This window comes from Xyrauchen texanus, chromosome 40, assembly GCF_025860055.1.
Source record: "Xyrauchen texanus isolate HMW12.3.18 chromosome 40, RBS_HiC_50CHRs, whole genome shotgun sequence".
NCBI lineage: Eukaryota > Metazoa > Chordata > Actinopteri > Cypriniformes > Catostomidae > Xyrauchen > Xyrauchen texanus.
The window spans coordinates 2,651,871-2,673,033 of NC_068315.1; the positions used below are offsets into that span (position 1 = coordinate 2,651,871).

Sequence of the window (21,163 nt, forward strand, 5' to 3'; positions counted from 1 at the left end):
AAGTTATGAGACAAGGAGGGATCATAACTAGTCTAATGATACAGTATTTAGGAGAGGTGCAACTGAACGGCACCCAAGTTTGAACATCAAAATGATTTGGATCTAGTGTGAAACCAATTTTGGCCTGAATTCAGTCTGAGTTCTTCAGACCAGCAGAGAGGGTGATTTTAAACCCTGTTCAATAAATGTAATACATGTGTTCTAGAATCCTTGGCTCAATTATGGGAATTCTCCGAACAGTATGAAGCAATTATTTTCCCATTATTAAATTTGGGACCTGCAGAAGTTCAAGTGTAGTAAACTAATTAAAATGAAGCAATTAGGCAGCAGAAGTCTAGGTGAATTACCACCACGGAAACTGACCCAGTGCCGCTGCATTCAGCAGTGTTGGTGTGTGTGTGTGTGTGTGTGTGTGTGTGTGTGTGTGTGTGTGTGTGTGCAAGTCTGCAGTAATAAGGATGAACGGAGTGGGTCTGACCCGGTTCTGATTGGACATGACAGCAACAGGCTCAGGGTCGCTGTCACGGGCAGGATTTGAGTGTCGCTGCTGGAACTCCGTTAGCTGCAAACAAGCTAATTAGTGAAAATTGTCCTCCCCTTCAGACTAGTGCAAAAACACTAATGAAGCTCTTCAGAAGCGCTGTTGGACTTTGTGGAGACTTGTCTGCTTTATGGTTATTGTGATATGAAGGCAGACATATTGTTGAACCATCATGGGCAGCTGGCAGGACAATAATTACACATAATAAAAGCTATATTTACTTTTTCCGGTTATGAAAGCAGAAACATGTCAAGCTGTGAGTCTGTTGATAAGTGTTAATGATGTTACATAAATGACAGAGTTGTTTGATTTGTTTCTGTTGGTTAGTTTTTTTGTGTGATTTCTTTGAGATTTTTAAAAGCTGCTTGGATCAAAATGCTTGGAGGCTTTAAACAACTTTGAAAAACAACGTTTTTTTTCCCCAATGCTGGTCTATTAATGTTGAATCTATTTCAGAAACCCACCCCCCAAATGCCACGTAATAACAAAACTAACTGTGGTTAGTCACATTTTATGTTGGTCAGACTCAGGAAATCACTCTGTAGTCATATTCACAAACAAATGATGCATTTTTTAATCTACAGTGCGAAGCATGTAACACGACGACCAGTGTAGTCCAATTTCTGATCAAATGACTTATGAATCGGTTCTTCTGAATCTACAGTGTGAAACATACAGTGTGATCGGAGTAGTCAGAATTCTGAAAAAATGACTCTTTTGAACTGGTTCTTTTGAATCTACAGCTTGCTTCATTCAGCGTGACCACAGTTGTCCAATTCCAAAACAAATTATTCTTTTGAACTGGTTCTTTTGAATCTACAGCTTGCTTCATTCAGCGTGACCACAGTTGTCCAATTCCAAAACAAATGACTCTTTTGAATCTACAGCTTGCAGCATTCAGCGTGACCACAGTTGTCCAATTCCCTAACAAATGACTCTTTTGAATCTACAGTTTGCATCATTCAGTGTGACCACAGTTGTCCAATTCCCAAACAAATGACTCTTTTGAATCTACAGCTTGCATCATTCAGTGTGACCACAGTTGTCCAATTCCCAAACAAATGACTCTTTTGAATCTACAGTTTGCATCATTCAGTGTGACCACAGTTGTCCAATTCCCAAACAAATGACTCTTTTGAATCTACAGCTTGCATCATTCAGTGTGACCACAGTTGTCCAATTCCCTAACAAATGACTCTTTTGAATCTACAGTTTGCATCATTCAGTGTGACCACAGTTGTCCAATTCCAAAACAAATGACTCTTTTGAATCTACAGCTTGCAGCATTCAGCGTGACCACAGTTGTCCAATTCCCTAACAAATGACTCTTTTGAATCTACAGTTTGCATCATTCAGTGTGACCACAGTTGTCCAATTCCCAAACAAATGACTCTTTTGAATCTACAGCTTGCATCATTCAGTGTGACCACAGTTGTCCAATTCCCAAACAAATGACTCTTTTGAATCTACAGTTTGCATCATTCAGTGTGACCACAGTTGTCCAATTCCCAAACAAATGACTCTTTTGAATCTACAGCTTGCATCATTCAGTGTGACCACAGTTGTCCAATTCCCTAACAAATGACTCTTTTGAATCTACAGTTTGCATCATTCAGTGTGACCACAGTTGTCCAATTCCAAAACAAATGACTCTTTTGAATCTACAGCTTGCAGCATTCAGCGTGACCACAGTTGTCCAATTCCCTAACAAATGACTCTTTTGAATCTACAGTTTGCATCATTCAGTGTGACCACAGTTGTCCAATTCCCAAACAAATGACTCTTTTGAATCTACAGCTTGCAGCATTCAGCGTGACCACAGTTGTCCAATTCCCTAACAAATGACTCTTTTGAATCTACAGTTTGCAACATTCAGTGTGACCACAGTTGTCCAATTCCCAAACAAATGACTCTTTTGAATCTACAGTTTGCATCATTCAGTGTGACCACAGTTGTCCAATTCCCAAACAAATGACTCTTTTGAACTGGTTCTTTTGAATCTACAGTTTGCATCCAGGGGCGTCGGACTGGGGGGTAAAGGGTACCGAGTACCCAGGGCCCGAGGCAGGGGGGGCCCCTTAGAAGTCAGTTTTCTATACATACATATTTGGTACGGGGGCCCAGCAAGATGGTTTGTACCCAGGGCCCAAAATTTGGTGCTACGCCCCTGTTTGCATCATTCAGCGTGACCACAGTTGTCAAATTCCCAAACAAATGACTCTTTTGAACTGGTTCTTTTGAATCTACAGTTTGCATCATTCAGCGTGACCACTGTTGTCCAATTCCCAAACAAATGACTCTTTTGAGCTGGTTCTTTTGAATCTACAGTTTGCATCATTCAGCGTGATCACAGTTGTCCAATTCCTAAACAAATGACTCTTTTGAGCTTGTTCTTTTGAATCTACAGTTTGCATCATTCAGCGTGACCACAGTTGTCCAATTCCCAAACAAATGACTCTTTTGAGCTGGTTCTTTTGAATCTACAGTTTGCATCATTCAGCGTGACCACTGTTGTCCAATTCCTAAACAAATGACTCTTTTGAGCTTGTTCTTTTGAATCTACAGTTTGCATCATTCGGCGTGATCACAGTTGTCCAATTCCCAAACAAATGACTCTTTTGAATCTACAGCTTGCATCATTCTGCGTGACCACAGTTGTCCAATTCCCAAACAAATGACTCTTTTGAACTGGTTCTTTTGAATCTACGGTGTGAAACAAACATCCCGACCAGAGAAGTCCGATTCCCGAACGAATGACTGTTATGAGCCGTTTCTTTTTAGTGAATCAAAAACTTACTATAAATATAAATCATTAATTTCATTATTTCTGACACTAAACAAAACAAGAATTGTTGCTGTGTTATGAAGTTGAATTACAAATTATAAGTTTTGTTGTAATTAGTGGTATTTATCCAAATGAATCCATAAAAACTTGAATTAAAAAGTGTGTGAACACCCTTTGCAATAATCTGTTTTCTTAAAATAGAAAATGTATAAGTCATCATTTGCTAACAAGCTGCTGAGGGCAATACATCAAATTAGATTTTCTTTATTTCCAAATATTTTTTCCTCCATTAAAAGTATTAAAAGGATCATTCACTGAACCTTTCCATCTACTGTAAGTGGGCAGGTCTTGGTTAGAATCATCTGCAAAGTGAACCTTTTTAAGTGACTTTATGCCTGAGTTTGGCAAAGCTAGACGAGTAGATAGCAAGCTTCACACTGGATGCTTGTTTTTTCCTGTTTATTACCTATATACATGGTATATGACAATCACTGTTATTCTCAACATATCTCATCTTGATCACTTTCCTTGCCCAGAATGGTAATTGGATGCCGCTTGGTGACATGGACTAAATGTGTATAGTTGCATTTTTAGAAAATAGTAGGACGTATTCAGGAAGTAGTATTTAGCAGGATGCTAGTATTCCATTCCAGAAGTTCATCAAAGTTGTGGGTTAGATTTCCAGGGATAAAACGTATATTTTGAATACACTGTTGTTGCCAAATCTACCAAATAACTACAATTATAATTCTAATAGTTTCTCTCTATCTGTCACTATCCAACCCTCCTATACAGTTAAGTTAAAGAGTATTGACGCTGCTACCACCTCTAGAGTCGTGAGTTTGAATCCAGGGTGTGCTGAGTGACTCAGCCAGGTCTCCTAAGCAACCAAAGTGGCCCGGTTGCTAGGGACGGTAGAGTCACATGAGGCAACCTCGTGGTTGCGATTAGTGGTTCTCTCTCAATGGGGCGTGTGGTGAGGTGTGCGTAGATCGTGGAGAGTAGCATGAGCCTCCACGTGCTGCGAGTCTCCGCGGTGTCATGCACATCGAGTCACGTGATAAGATGCACGTATTGATTGTATCAGAAGCCAAGGCACCTGAGGCTTGTCCTCCGCCACCAGGACTGACGTAACCGTGCCACCACTAGGACCTACTAAGTAGTGGGAATTGGGCATTCCAGACTGGGAGAAAAGAGAATAAAAATGAAAATAAATACTTTCCCTATGCTTGTCCTTTTTAATTTCAGGTTAATTGCAGGGGTTCGGTCTCTGGATAAACATGAGCTTCTCTGCTCTGTAATTAATTTAAGCTGGAAACACTGATTTCTGGCTCTCTGTGAAATTGGGAGGCTCTTTTGTTCTTGCCGACTCTAAATGAACATGATCAGAGAGCTTTTTCTTCTTCAGAAACCACAATAAAGCCAACTAAACCCATGTATTCCTCATTCCATTCCAAGCAAGGTAGGACTTGCGTATGTCTATGCATGCATACACATGTCAGTGTATGTGACAAGTGGTCTAGATGTACTGTAATACACATAGTGTATATTTATTTTAGCTGTACTATTTTTAAACTCCTTGAGAATGAAACTTTGTGGTAATATATAGTTTACTGTGGTCGCAGTGGCAGAGTTGTTGACAGGATGGTGAATTTCCTCTGTTAGACTTTTGTCTCACAAGCTGATTGCATGCGTGTTTGTTTATATACTTATGTGGAAACTGTTGGCTAAGATAGAGCTCCCTATGTGGACCCCCAAACCCGAAAAAAACAAAACCTTTTCAGACTGTTCACGGACTCTTATGATGCATAATGCATTCAAAAATGGCTTCTCAAAACTGCCTAGGTTTAATCTGATTGTCTGGTTTTATGATAACACTTCATCACTCCACCAGGTAAAAAGTTGTTTACAAGTTCCCAGACTGCTTCAATGAACATTTCTTATGAAGAACAATCGCTGCAGTTGACTAAGTTTGTGAGGTTCATGGGATTGAATCTATTCTAGTGTTTTAATAGCACAATAGTAGCATGTAAATGAGATATCCTAGGCAGTCTGGTTGCAGAAGTAAAAATCGAATTTGTTTACCTGATTGGTGGATTGATTTATAAAGACAAGTTGTAAACCTTTAAAGACAGATCTACCTCGAACTCAGACATTGTTAATCAATGTTATATGCTTCTGTTGAAGCCATCAGTCCTGCTGTATTTTAACTGGTGAAGACTACACTACCCATGATTAGTGGTCGACCGATACATCGGCCGATATTCATACTTTTTAATTATCGCATCGGCCGATGCTTTTTCCCTTTTGGCCGATTTGTTCCTTTAGGGTGCCGAAAATCACCTGCTTGCATTTTTACATGACTTAGACATGTAAACGACCAGTCATGGTTTGTTTTTTCTTGTTACGTGCCATCGTGTTTCTACAATAACTGACTGGTGTGCAATACAGTGTCATTTAAACGATCAGCATATCAGAGCAGCGGCAGACATGTTTGAGCTCATATTGTTAAAGTGCTTGTCTGTTTCATTCTCCCTCTCTCTACTCAGAATCAGAATGAGCTTTATTGCCAAGTATGCTTACACATACAAGGAATTTGTCTTTGTGACAGAAGCTTCCAGTGTACAACAATACAAACAATACCAAAACAGCAGCAAGACATAGGTAATTAAAAACAGAAAACAAAAAAGAATACAATATAAATAGTTATACATAGACGTACATACACTCACCCTCTTTCATAACCACATACACACACGTAGTGCAAATCTATGACAATCTGTTATATAAAGAACAAAAAACAGTATATTATGTACAGAGCAATGTAAGTAATGGCAGAAGTGGATATGTTGGATAATATAAATAGAATTAAACTGTGTATTGCACATAATTATTGCTCAATGGGGCAATTTAATTGTTCCTCTCAGCAGACCAAACTGTCCTCTGTAGACTTCTGATGTCTGATTTCGTAGCTGCACCAAACCAGACAGTTACTGAAGTACTGAAGTGCAGAGGACAGACTCAATGACTGCTGAGTAGAACTGTTTCAGCAGCACTGGTGGCAGGTTGAACTTCCTCAGCTGGCGAAGGAAGTACAACCTCTGCTGGGCCTTTTTCACAATGGAGTCGATGTGTATCTCCCACTTCAGGTCCTGTGAGATGGTTGTGCCCAGGAACCTGAATGACTCCACTGCTGTCACAGTGCTGTTTAGAATGGTGAGTGGGGTCAATGTTGGGGTGTTCCTCCTAAAGTCCACTATCATCTCCACCGTTTTGAGCATGTTCAGCTCCAGGTTGTTTTGAATGCACCAGACAGCCAGCCGTTCAACCTCCTTTCTATATGCAGACTCATCATCATCATCTCGGATGAGGCCGATGACAGTGGTGTCGTCTGCAAACTTCAGGAGCTTGACTGAAGGGTCCTTGGTGGTGCAGTCATTGTGTACAGGGAGAAGAGTAGTGGGGAGAGCACACATCCCTGGGGGGTACCAGTGCTTTTAGGATTTTAGTAAAAATACTTGACATAGACGGCTGAAAAAGTGAACACTACTGAACTCTATTTTGAGAGTTATTAAATTGGTACTTATTACATTGGGATGGATGAAATTGTAACCACACACGACACACGTTTTTGGCAGATGTTGATCGTTCATTTCTGATGTTCACCCTCTGCTTTTTTCTCTGCTATTGATATACTCCTGTAGCCTTGTACTATGGCCGTCTCACGCAACCTGGTTGTAATGGGCACTTATTTTTCTACAGGCGAGTTATTCTCAATGGGTCTCATCACATGCTGCCAGATATCTAACATAATATTATTATTCTTTTTGTGCGCTTATGAGTCTGTCAGTCAGTTGCTTCAATAGGCTAGTGCACATTTCATCCCCGGCCTGCCTTTGTAGAATACTTGAGAGATAACCGTGTGCCAAAATGCCCCCGTTTCTGCCAACCCGGCTGTCCATGGCTTAGAGACCAGTTTTGATGAAACTACTCTGAAACTGTATCTTTCCTGCTGCAGTTCAAGTACAGTCAAGCTACTCTTTTGAAAAACTAGTTGGCTGCATGTTTTTCCGATTCATTTGAATTTGCGTTTTGACATGATCACATTAACACTGCCCCCAGTGGCCAAAGCTGGAAGTGTTGTTGAACGTATGGGCATGGGAGCTCAAGTTTCCAGGTGAAATGTCCACATTTATCGCCAAAAGCGGATTGTTTTTTAGTTGTAAATGCATATTTTATTAACTCTACTGCCTTACCCAAACCCCACACCTAAACCTAATTGTCTGTCGAGTACAAATTAAATTTTGGAGGGAAAATACAACTTCTCAATCATGCTCACCACTATTTATGTGAACATGATTACCTCCTGGTTTCTGCTTGATCAGAACATGTGTCTCGTTCAGTGAAGCACTACAGAAAAATAATTTTTTGGCAAATACATTTCCAGCCCAAATGTTTGTGCATCACAAGAAGTTTCTTTACTTGTAGTTATTTACTCCCCAATGTTATTTGATTTTTCTTCTGAGGGCAGGAGAGAAGCGAGCGAACGCTGGTTAACAGATGCAGCTGGTGTTGGCATTCAGGTCAATGGGTTCTATTCACTCAGAGCCAGTGGTGGAAGAGAGGTCCGTTCTCTTTAGAGAAGCGACTGAGATTCGTGTTGTCCCTCTTTCTGGGGAGATGGGCATCTCCGGGGACTCAGCTTCCTGTCAATGTCCCATACATACTGCTCACCTCATACTGGACCGATCTTCCTGCTCTGCCGCTTTAGTTTTCTAAAGAGGTACGAAGACTGTTCCAGACAGACTCATGGCCAAATTTTAAGGTTCACATGTATTCATTTACATTTACATTTATGCATTTGGCAGATGCTTTTATCCAAAGCGACTTACAGTGCACTTATTACAGGGACAATCCCCCTGGAGCAACCTGGAGTTAAGTGTCTTACTCAAGGACACAATGGTGGTGACTGTGGGGATCTAACCAGCAACCTTCTGATTACCAGTTATGTGCTTTAGCCCACTACGCCACCACCACTCCAATGTATTGGAGTATTCGTAGCACTTGGTGCAAATTCCAGAATTACATTTTTGTGAAAAGTTTTTTATTATAGATGTTCAAATCTATCAGTAGTCAAATTTTCATCCATTACGAATGTATGTGAAAATATCTCACCTATTTGGAATGCCCAATTGCCAATGCGCTCTAAGTCCTTGTGGTGGCATAGTAACTCACCTCAATCTGGGTGGCGGAGGACGAATCTCAGTTGCCTCCGCATCTGAGACATCCATCCACGTATCTTTTCACGTGGCTTGTTGAGCACGTTACCGTGGAGACCTAGCGCGTGTGGAGGCTTCACGCTATTCTCCGCGGCATCCACGCACCACAAGCCCCACTGAGAGTGAACCACGACCATGAGGAGGTTACCCCAACGTGACTCTAACCACCCCAGCAACCGGGCCAATCGGTTGCTCAGGAAGGCTGACACTCAGTCACTCAGCACGCCCTGGATTTGAACTTGCTACTCCAAATGTGGAAGTCAGCGTCTTCACTTGCTGAGCTACCCAGGCCCCCCTCAAATCTATCTTCCTAAATAAGTTCTATAGGAATATATCCGTTAAATGTGATTCTGTTGTAGGTTATGTGCATTTCTTAAAATGATTAACCTGGAGTGAGGCTATTAGTTTTTTCCCATTTTGCAGATTGATGTTTCCAACCATAATGTTTTGCATACATTTAGCATAAAAATACTTTTGTGGTAGGAATGGGTAAATGTATTGGAGCAATTTGAACTTAATGTACCACCTTGATGTGGCAGTATAGGGGACAGTCAGTGCTCCAGCTGCACAGACAACATGCCTCGTCAAACCAACGAGCAAGCAGCACACCCTTCCACAGACTCACTTTTGCCCTCAAAGACATCTGGACTGACTGGAGACTATTTTCAAACTATATTTAACTTGACACAGCGACCTAAAAACACAGTGCTTATGACTTGAGATGCTGAAAAGTGTAAAAAAGGGATTCGACCAAAGTAAGATGCTCCAAAAGCATCCGTCTGATGCATGAATACATCCTGTAATTAATACGATTAAATTAGTGTTGATTAGATTATGAATAGTAAGTATTATTCATTCATTTCTTGACCAAAATAAAATTATTGACCTATTTTCATTTGTAAATTTGAATTGAAAAATCTATACTTTTGTGTTTTCAGCATATTTATTTATTTATTTATTTATTTATTATTATTTGTTTTTAAATAATGCAGATTCATAGCATTATGGATTGTGGTCTGACACATTTCGGAACACAGTAATGCACGAAATTGAGTTTGCATTTCTACAAGCGTTTGCATTAGTGTACTTGTGTATGATTCGGGCCGAAGTTTCTCTCTCTTGAAGGTCATAATCATACCCAGATGCAGTTGTAGATTATTGCGGTTGGTTTAGCTGCATGTTAGCAAGGCTTTGAAATTCCAATCACATCGGCGAAATCTCAGCTAATATATTCCTTTATGTTTGCAAGTGCACATTTCCTCGTGTGTGTGTGTGTGTGTGTGTGTGTGTGTGAGTGAGTGTGAGAAAGCTCAGCAGATGTAGTTTGGTAGAATGTATTCCTGCTAAGATAAGAGCTGCATATGTGACCGTTTATGCCACAGTTCTCTTGGTATGGAAATGTTAGCCATGTTAAATATTTACAAGCATACCAGAGGCTTGTAAGGTGTTGATGTGCTCTTCTGCCTTGGGAATTTCTCTCTCCATATTGTTTGTTGTATAATTGGATTGTGTTCATAGAGGGAGATCCATACGGCAGCCTATTGAATTTGATGTACAGATCTCGCCGTCTCGTGTAAGTTTCTCGGGATGTCGATTTATGTATGCTGTTAGTGTACACTACGAGATAATATTTAGTCTTTGCTGTGCTGTGTAATTACTGCTCAATTAGGATGAAAGAAATTAAGGGAAGGAGAGAAAATGATATGAGTGGGAAAAGTAGGAAACTAAAGTGAAACTTAAGTGTGATTGATCTCAAATTAAAAATGTGTCCCTAAAAGGATAGTGAACTATCTAACTTTTGGGTGAACCGTCATTGTAACACTAGCTAAAGGCACAAGTGGTTTTGGTGAGTAAATTAAGCTGCTGTTCACACAGTATGCGTTCTTGTGTTGCACTATGCTTTTTTTAAATGATTGGTCTTTGTAAACATGCGCTAGACAGACATCTTTTGAATGTCGTGGCTTGTCTCACTATTTATAGAAATAAATGTTTGTTGTTGTGTGCTGCAGATGTAATTTAGGATAACATTAAAACCAATGGGGAGAGGGATAGGTTGTATAGAGCGACTGCTCGCGTGCAAATGGTTTAAAAAAAGCCCTTTGTAACAATTAGCGGGTGTTAACACAATTTGAAATTTCAATTTTTTTTTATTTTTGACCCAATTTGGAATGCCCAATTCCCAATGCACTCCAAGCCCTCATGGTGGCATAGTGACTCGCCTCAATCCGGGTGGCGGAGGACGAATCTCAGTTGCCTCAGTGTCTGAGACCGTCAATCCACGCACCTCATCACATGGCTTGTTGAGCGTGTTACCGTGGAGACATAGCACGTGTGGAGGCTTCACGCTATTCTGCGTGTCATCCATGCACAACTCACCATTCGCCCCACCGAGAGCGAGAACCACACATAATAGCAACCACGAGGAGGTTACTCCATGTGACTCTACCCACCCTATCAACCAGGCCAATTTGGTTGCTTAGGAGACCTGGCTGGAGTCACTCAGCACACCCTAGATTCAAACTCATGACTCCAGGGGTGGTAGTCAGCGTCTTTACTCGATGAGCTATGCAGAAAGCCGAAAGATGCGTTACAATTGTAGCTAGGCGATATTAAAAATTAGACCGGCGATATTCAATAGATATCTCTGTAATTATGTATATGCTCTGAAATTGTCTTATTGGTCACTTCTCACGCACCTTACAGTCTAGCTGATCCCACAAAAGCTCAATGGGGTTAAGAGCCGTAACACTCTTTTCCAATTATCTGTTGTCCAATGTCTGTGTTTCTTTGCCCACTCTAATCTTTTCACATTTCAAAAGTTGCTTTTTCTTTGCAATTCTCCCCAAAAGTCCTGCACCCTTGAGTCTTCTCTTTACTGTTGTACATGAAACTGGTGTTTAGCGGGTAGAATTCAATGAAGCTGTCAGCGGAGGACATGCGAGGCATCTATTTCTCAAACTAGAGACTCTGATGTACTTATCCTCTTGTTTAGTTGCACATCTGGTCTTCCACATCTCTGTCTGTGCTTGTTAGAGTCAGTTGTGCTTTGTCTTTGAAGACTGTAGTTACACCTTTGTATGAAATCTGCAGTATTTTGGCAATTTCAAGCATTGTATCACCTTCATTCCTCAAGACAATGATTGACTGATGAGGTTCTAGAGAGAGCTGTTTCTTTTTTTTAGCCATCATTTGACCTAATATTGACCTTAAGACATGCCAGTCTATTGCACACTGTGGCAACTCAAAAACAAACACAAAGACAACGTTCAGCTTCATTTAACGTACCAAATAGCTTCACACTATAAACAGAAGTCTGACGCAAACTGGAGGTGGAATTCAGCTGTTTCTGGAAACTCAGCGGCCTCAATCTTCTCCTATAATAAAATAATTTTGATGCAAATCAATATTGAATGTCCATTTCTTTATTTATTTGGCAAGTAGCTGTCTAATAAGCAGCATGATCTACAGTTAGATGGTCATTATGGCTGATACAAGATGGGTGTCTGGGTTGATCATGTGATAACGCCCAGCTTACTGCATATTTATCCGTTATGTATACAACATTTAAAGTCAAAACGCATGATATGTTGACATTAACATTAATCAAGATTAATGAATGCTGTAAAAAGCACCACTCATTGTTAAAATCTACTCTGCAGGACAAAGTTTGAATTAAACGTATGTTGAGTGGTTTGTCTATATGTGTTTGTATTGTGTGTAACAGAAGAACATGTATGATTTCAATACAGCGCTGACATGTGTGCACTGTGATTTATTTTTGTCGATTTTACCAGCACATTTGCGGTTTCAGTGTGTTTATCAAATGTGCGTCTGTGCATTTATTAAGCTGATGTTGTTTATTGCATTGCTGTATCACCTATAATACTCAACTACATTATAGACACAAAACAAATGTAATTGATTGCTGTGTCTCAAACCAGTGTTTTGTGTCCCCAGCCATCTATAACTATGACGTGCGCTGTGATGAAGAGTTGTCCTTACAAATCGGAGACACCGTACACATTCTGGAGACTTACGAAGGTAAGACACTCACACACATGATTTTGAATCATTCCCTAACAAGACATGCCAATATATTGCCAATTTAGTACTGAATCTCTTACATGTTTTATCCCAACCAACCACGATCATCAACAGTGTTGCATGACTAAACAATTAGTTAGTTATTTGGTTTCTGTTTGTTGTAGTTCCACCAAGTGGTTCTGCATTTACTAAATCTTCAGCACCACAGCAAAATAAATATTTTAATAATTACTTTTTGAATACTTTAAGTTTGCACTTTGAATTGAATATGCTGAGATAAAAATGTGTGTACCACAAAAAATGCCCAAAACAACACATCTGATCTGTTGTTCACTGACAGCAGTCCAAAACAAATACAGTATCTAGTGCGGGAATGGTGTAGTAGGTTTACGATCAAATCGCTTTGATGAACCAGTGCTTTGAATGAATCATTCCAAATGAGTCGTATGAACCAGTGCTTTGAATGAATCATTCCAAATGAGTCGTATGAACCAGTGCTTTAAATGAATCATTCCAAATGAGTGGTATGAACCAGTTCTTTAAATGAATCATTCCAAATGAGTCGTATGAACCAGTTCTTTGAATTAATCATTCCAAATGAGTCGTATGAACCAGTTCTTTAAATGAATCATTCCAAATGAGTCGTATGAACCAGTTCTTTGAATGAATCATTCCAAATGAGTCGTATGAACCAGTGCTTTAAATGAATCATTCCAAATGAGTCATATGAACCAGTGCTTTGAATGAATCATTCCAAATGAGTCGTATGAACCAGTTCTTTGAATGAATCATTCCAAATGAGTCGTATGAACCAGTTCTTTGAATGAATCATTCCAAATGAGTCGTATGAACCAGTTCTTTGAATGAATCATTCCAAATGAGTCGTATGAACCAGTTCTTTAAATGAATCATTCCAAATGAGTCGTATGAACCAGTGCTTTAAATGAATCATTCCAAATGAGTCGTATGAACCAGTGCTTTAAATGAATCATTCCAAATGAGTCATATGAACCAGTGCTTTAAATGAATCATTCTAAATGAGTCGTATGAACCAGTTCTTTGAATGAATCATTTCAAATGAGTCGTATGAACCAGTGCTTTAAATGAATCATTCCAAATGAGTCGTATGAACCAGTTCTTTAAATGAATCATTCCAAATGAGTCGTATGAACCAGTTCTTTGAATGAATCATTCCAAATGAGTCGTATGAACCAGTGCTTTAAATGAATCATTCCAAATGAGTCGTATGAACCAGTTCTTTGAATGAATCATTCCAAATGAGTCATATGAACCAGTGCTTTAAATGAATCATTCCAAATGAGTCGTATGAACCAGTTCTTTAAATGAATCATTCCAAATGAGTCGTATGAACCAGTTCTTTGAATGAATCATTCCAAATGAGTCGTATGAACCAGTGCTTTAAATGAATCATTCCAAATGAGTCGTATGAACCAGTTCTTTGAATGAATCATTCCAAATGAGTCGTATGAACCAGTTCTTTGAATTAATCATTCCAAATAACTATGAATCAGTGCTTTAAATGAATCATTTTAAATAACTTGTTTGAAAGAATCATTCCAAAGGACTCTTATGAACTGGTTCTTTTGAATTAATCATTTCAAATAACTATTATGAACTGGTAATTTTAATGAAATAATCCAAATGTCTCTTCAAAAGGTCATTAAATGAATCATTATAAATGACTCAAAAGTTTTTTATTTCAATCAGTCTGTGGAAGCCCTAAAAGAGCCTGCGATTGCTCTTTTAGTGCGGTTCATTTGAACAAGTGTGAACACCGCCATCCGAACCTTGGTGCGCACCAAGCAAGCGGACCAAGACTGCCTGAAAAGTGGGTCTCGGTCCGCTTCCAAAGGAGCTCTGGTGGGGTTCGATTAATATAGGAATGCAACATGGACCAAAGACGTCTAAACGGACCAAAAACAGGAAGTAATTTGCCTTTAAGACTGACCTCAAGCATACCTGGTTCTTCTCATCATAGGAGCTATGTTGCCCATTACAGCTCAGTTCAGGAACTGCCGTCCTAGCAGCATATCTTCATTTGTGTTTACAGTGGAGGAATTCATGGCGCTGTTTTGACTCCTTTACACATTTTATTAGCGCCTCATTTGGTCTCAGCTGGTAAAAAAACCACCATATATACATGTATAAATCCAACAAGCACATTTCACCTAGCAGCCCACATTGTTTTGCTTGATTGGCAAGTTCCGTCAAAAAACATATGTCATAAAATCTGTCCAATCAGGTTGTGAGTTTTTCCTGATGCCTTTGGTTTCGTATCGTTAGGTTCGATATTAAAAATGCCAATGTGAACGCTAAGCGAACCAGGAATAAATGTATCATTTTCTTTTTTGGTCCGGACCGAGAGAACCGAACTATAAGTGTGAACACTTCCTAAATGAACTCCTGAATCCATGAGAGCGATTACTGAATAAACTGTATTCACTTACTGAACCACAAGTGATTTTGCTTAATATATAAATGCAACCATAATTAAGCCACTTGTGCAACAATGCTAATTTGTATGAGAAGCCCAACCAAACAGCATGTTACATTTACTGAAGCAATAGTGTGAGTTTAGGATGGGACTATGGAGGCCCAAACCTGCATAAATAATAAATGTAATAATGAAATAAAAGGAATAAATGTCTTGATAAAACAAATATTATTAGTTTTTAATTAAATGTATTCCTGAATTTATTATTGTATGACTTTATTCCTTTATTATTTTCTATATTTATTTTTTTATTTATTTTTATTCTTTTTAACTTTTAATTATTTATTCATTTATTTTGCTTTTTTTTTTTTTTTTTTTTTAATTTATGTGTTAATTTATTTTTTATATTTATTTATTCCCACATATATTTATTTCCATATTTATATATTCCCATATATATTTATTTATTTATACATGTATTTATTTTTACTTTTCTGTCTGCAACATGGAAATGAGGGAGGCGGTCCTTGTGTAGCTCCAGTGCATCATTGGTTGAGAGCTCAATAGTATTATCGGAAGCAGATGGACGTCCCACTTTAGCACCCTCTGACTCGCACAGATTTTGAATATGCAGGGAAACGTTTTGCAGAGAGTTTAACAATCCAGGATGTGCTTCAACATTCATACCAGCATACAGCTCTCCTAAAACATCAATAAGCACCTCTACTCTAAATTAAACATAGTCATTTGACATAGTCAACTTCATTCGCAAGTTGCGCAACTCTCTAGATATATGTGAAGCGTCAGCTATAGATTTATTTATTACATTTTTTTATTGCAGAACTTATATTACATGCATACATAAATGATCAGGGAAATACCTAACGTCACATCAAAACAAGTCAAGAGTAATCGAGCACACGCTTCAATCTACAATAAGCCAATGGTAAGCAGGACACGCCCACATAATTATCATACAAGATACAGAAATGTAAGAATAAATACAAAAATAAATAAATGTGGGAATATTTAAATATAGAAATAAATACATGTGAGAATAAATAAATATACAAATTAATGAATGCATAAATAAATAATAATAAACAAAAACTGAATGAAAGAATAAAAAAAGTTTAAAAAAATAAAGAGAAAACATTTCCTAAATAAAGGAAAACTTTCATTAAAAACAAATTATATTTGTTTTATCAAGACATTTATTCCTTTATTTATTTTCTTATTATTACGTTTATTTATTAATGTATTTATTTATTATTTCTGCATGTTTTGTCCTCCATATGGGACTGTCTGTGTAATGACTAATGGGTGTGTTTGAAAAACCCATTTTAAAATGACATTTTTCTTTCTTCTCAAGCTTGGAACTCTTTAGGAAACTCCCCGTTTCTTTCTGTTTGCCACTAACTCCATTTTAGGGCCTTTACACACTGTTATTGTCCCATCAGGTCTCCCTCAGATAAATAAACCTCTAAATAACAACAACACTCAATCTAGTGTTGAATGATTTGTTCACACCTTCAGGAAATGCCCGCCGCCTCAGATTTATGAAACGTGTCTTTCAGAATCTCAGAATATTGTTTTCTTCTGTCACCTGTGGCACAAGACGTGCTGTACGGACACTATGGCATTTCTCTGTAATGTAATTGTTGGCATTTACATCTGACGGCTGGGATTTTTTTCTACCCAGGATGGTATCGAGGGTATCGGCTGAGGAGGAAATCCAAAAAGGTGAGTTATTTTGTAGTTCTGACAAATGATCAGCTTCTTTGTTTAATAGGATCATATTCAGCAGGATTCTTGTTGTGCTTTTTCTTGAAGTGTAGAAATGAAGTTGCTTTTTTAATGATTTTCTGACATCACCTCCCATGTACAGGGCGTGTTTCCTGCTTGTTATGTGCATCTAAAGGAAGCCACGGTTGAAGGCAGTGGGTCAGTATTTTCAGCTCTGTTTCCTGAGATGTTGTTTCCTTGTATATTTCAAGTCTTCTGCCAATCGGCTTGTGGGGCCGCCTTCTGAAACCAAATTTATATCACATTTTAATACATGAAAAGTCCCTTGAACAGGTTTTTAGTTGTTCTTTACTATATTTTAATCTGCTTTCATTGTGAAAATAGCCATAGAAGCTGGCATGGCATTAAAAAACTGAACATTTGTTAGTAAAGACACACATTCATTGTTGAATAAAGAGTTTGGGATTTTTAACAAAATGCTGTAAAACAATATTGTTCATTGTTAGTTCATGATACGTAATGCATTATATATTATCAGTAAAACATCTCAATGTACAGTAATGAAATATATATATATATATATATATATATATATATATATATATATATATATAGTGGTCTTTATTTGACTGCATCTATTTGACATGTAATTGGTCTGATTCGAATATCATAACGTTTTTTACTCCTTGCCGGTCCCTGCATATAGACTGCATTGCACAGTTTGGTTCTGTGCATCCTTCCCACATTTATTCATTTGGCAGACGCTTTTATCCAAAGCGACTTACAAAAGAGGAAAACTATCAGCGAATCATCTTAAGGAGACAGTGGTACAAAAAGTGCCATATTACAAAGTTTCACTATCATCAGAATAGTATACAAAACAGATTTAAGTGCAACAAGAAATGTGTGTGACAGTTAAGTGCTTTTGGAAAAGATGTGTTTTTAGCCGTTTTTTGAAGATAGAGAGTGAGTTAGCTTCCCGGATTGAGTTGGGAAGGTCATTCCACCACCGTGGTATGATGAAACTGAAAGTCCGGGGAAGTGTTTTGGTGCCTCTTTGTTTTGGTACGACAAGGCGACGTTCCTTAGCCGACCGCAGGCTTCTGGTGGGAACGTAGCTCTGCATAAATGTTTTTAGGTATGCTGGAGCAGACCCAGTGACTGTTTTATATGCCAGCATTAGGGCCTTGAATTTAATACGTGCATGAACCGGCAGCCAGTGGAGAGAGACAAAGAGTGGTGTAACATGTGCTCTCTTAGGCTCATTAAAGACCAGACGTGCTGCTGCATTCTGGATCATTTGCAGGGGTCTAATAGCACATGCAGGGAGTTCTGCAATGAGACCATTACAGTAGTCCAGTCTAGTTATGACAAGTGACTGAACAAGCAGTTGTGTGGCATGTACAGAGAGGAAGGGTCTTTTCTTCCTGATATTGTAGAGTGTAAATCTACATGATCTTGAAGTTTTTGAAATGTGGTCTGTGAAATTTAGCTCATCATCAATGGTTACCCCTAGATTTCTGACCGTTTTGGAAGGTGAAACTGTAGTTGGACCCAGCTGCACGGTGGTGTTGTGTTCAACAGCCGGGTTGGCTGGAAAGACACATAGACGGCCTTTGTAAAAATTACTGCCAATGCTGGCCTAATGGGAGACTTTAGACTTACAAATGGATTTTAAAGTGCGTTTCAGGAATAAAATGCTTAAGATTGAGTCTTGCTTTGCTGTGTGTGTGAGTAATTGTCATCCTAATGGTGAGGAGGGCCCAGCTCAGATTTCATAACAGCTGTTTTGATGAGTGATGGTGGTAATTAGTTTTCACTGATCTGAAGGGATTTTAATGATGCAGTGAATGCAGTAGTCTGAATTAAACACAAATTAGTGACATGAATAAAGTGATGTGCAGTTCAACAAGTGATTTTCTTTTAAAAACTCTTTATTGTTCTTTCCTTGGGTAAACGTCTGCCTCTCTCTCTCTCTCTCTCTCTCCCCCTTTGTCCTTAGGCAAAAAGAGACCATTATTCCTACCGAGCTGCCGTTGGTTCATGAGGTCACGACTACGCTGCGAGAATGGGCAGCAATATGGAGGGAACTCTACGTGGTCAGTGTGAATTATGACATCACAAATATGACAAACATTTAGCCATGAACACACAGTTCACATTATGACATCATCAGCTTGACAGCACACTGGCTGCATTATGACAAAAAATTACAACACACCAGTGGTGATCACTTTAAGACTACATGAGAAGCATGGTGCCCCCTGAAGTTTTGTGATAAATGTTGCAATGACAATGCTTACAAGGGCTGTAAATTTAACATGCAGCTTTGCGATTCATTGAATTTTTTTTAAAAGTTAATCATGTACCCTGACCCTTAGGTAAATTTTGTATTAAAAATCACAGATTTCATGCCATTGGAGCAATGCTTCCATTTGACACACATGTACATAGACTACATGGCAGACATCAAAAACAAATAACAGCAGATTGACATAATTCAAAATAATAATCTGCTAAGAATCGGTGTAGAAAATTGCAGTTTTCTCTATTAAATCTGATTCATTTTGCCTAGAGTTTAGAGTTTTATATTCTGTTCCAAAGGACTCTCATTGTCAGTTTGCTTGTGTTTCAACTCTTTGCAATTGCATACGGAGACAATATGACACTCCAGGCTCTTTGTCTCCAGTGATTAAGAGCAAAATGCTTTTACACCACAGCATACGCTTTGATGACTTCATTAACGCTCATTGCAGGCTTTTAAACAGGCTTTGTGTTTCCACAGGGTGACAGGCGTGAAATGTTTAACACAGTGCGGGATATGATCTACGACTTGATTGAATGGCGCTCACAGATCCTGTCCGGCACCCTCCCGCAGGATGAGATGTCAGAACTCAAGCAGAAAGTCACTTCCAAGATGGACTATGGGAACAAGTATATAAAACCCACACACAAATACACACAGATGCTGACTGCTTAAAAGGATAGTTCAGATATTTCTGGGTCAACAAGCAACCATGCAGAACAACCTAACAACTATAAAGCAACATGCTAAAACATTTTCTAAAATATCACCTTTGCATCCTCATAGAAAAACCTTGGCAACCGACTAGCAACCTGCTAAAAACCCTCATTACACCTTAATAACCTCATAGCAACACTCTGGAAGCCACTAAAATACTGCAGAAAACGTATTATAGTAACTATTACGTATAGTAACATGTTAAAGCACTAGCCACATTAGCAACCTCAAAGAAACACCCTGACAACCACCCACAACACCCTAGAATACTTCTAGCAATGTGTTAAAAATAACTCTGAACATATTAGCAACCTCATAGCAACCTCATAGCAATGCCTAGGCAATCCCACAGCACCTTAGCAACCATCTAGCAACATGTTCAAAACACTCAACACCTTAGCAATCTCATAGTAACATGCTGGCAACCATCCACAGCACCCAGGCAACAGTCTAGAACCATGCTAAAAACCTCTCTGAACATCGTAGCAACCTCATAGCAACACCCTGGCAACCATTCACAACACCCTAGCAACTGTATAGCAATGTACCAAAAACACTCATAACATGTCTAGCAATGTTCTAAAAACAATAATAATACATTAGCAACCTAATAGCAACACCCTGGCAACCATTCACAACACCCTAGCAACTGTATAGCAATGTGCCAAAAACACGCATAACATGTCTAGCAATGTTATGCGTGTAGAATGTAAAACACTCATAATACCTTTGCAACCTCATAACAACACTGTGGCAACTGACTAGCACTGTGCTAAAAACACACATAATACCTTAGCAACCTCATGGCAACTCCTTGGCAACTGTCTAGCACTGTACTAAAACACTCATAACACCTTAACCACCTCATGGCATCACCATGGCAACCACCCAAATCACCCTAGCAAAAGTATATAGCAAAGTGCTGAAATAAATCCCCACTGATATTCCTTTAACAACCTCATAGCATCACCCTGGCAACCACCCAAATACCCATAGAAAAAGTATATAGCAACGTGCTGAAAAATCAGCACGTTCAACTTAGCAACACCATGGCAACCATCTAGCACTGTGCTAAAAACACTCATAACATCTTAACAATGTCATAGCAACACCCTGGCAACCACCCAAAAGTATCTTTAGCAAAAGTATATAGCAACTTGCTGAAAAACACACATAGCACCTTTGCAACCCCATTAGCAACCTCAAAGCAATTCCCTGGCAACCACCAAAACACCCTAGCAACTTTAGCAATGTGCAGAAAGCACTCATAACATCCTAGCAACGTTCTGGA

At 38.9% G+C, this 21,163-nt stretch overlaps 1 protein-coding gene across 1 annotated transcript in view; it reads left to right on the forward strand.

Moving 5' to 3' along the window:
- Positions 1-21,163, forward strand: part of dock1 (dedicator of cytokinesis 1) — a 308,833-nt gene that overhangs the window by 24,709 nt on the left and 262,961 nt on the right. The window contains exons 2-6 of the mRNA XM_052112963.1: positions 12,563-12,646; positions 16,807-16,847; positions 16,993-17,048; positions 18,853-18,949; positions 19,636-19,784. Of these exons, the coding sequence (XP_051968923.1) occupies positions 12,563-12,646; positions 16,807-16,847; positions 16,993-17,048; positions 18,853-18,949; positions 19,636-19,784 (427 nt within the window). The remainder of the gene's footprint in view (positions 1-12,562; positions 12,647-16,806; positions 16,848-16,992; positions 17,049-18,852; positions 18,950-19,635; positions 19,785-21,163) is intronic.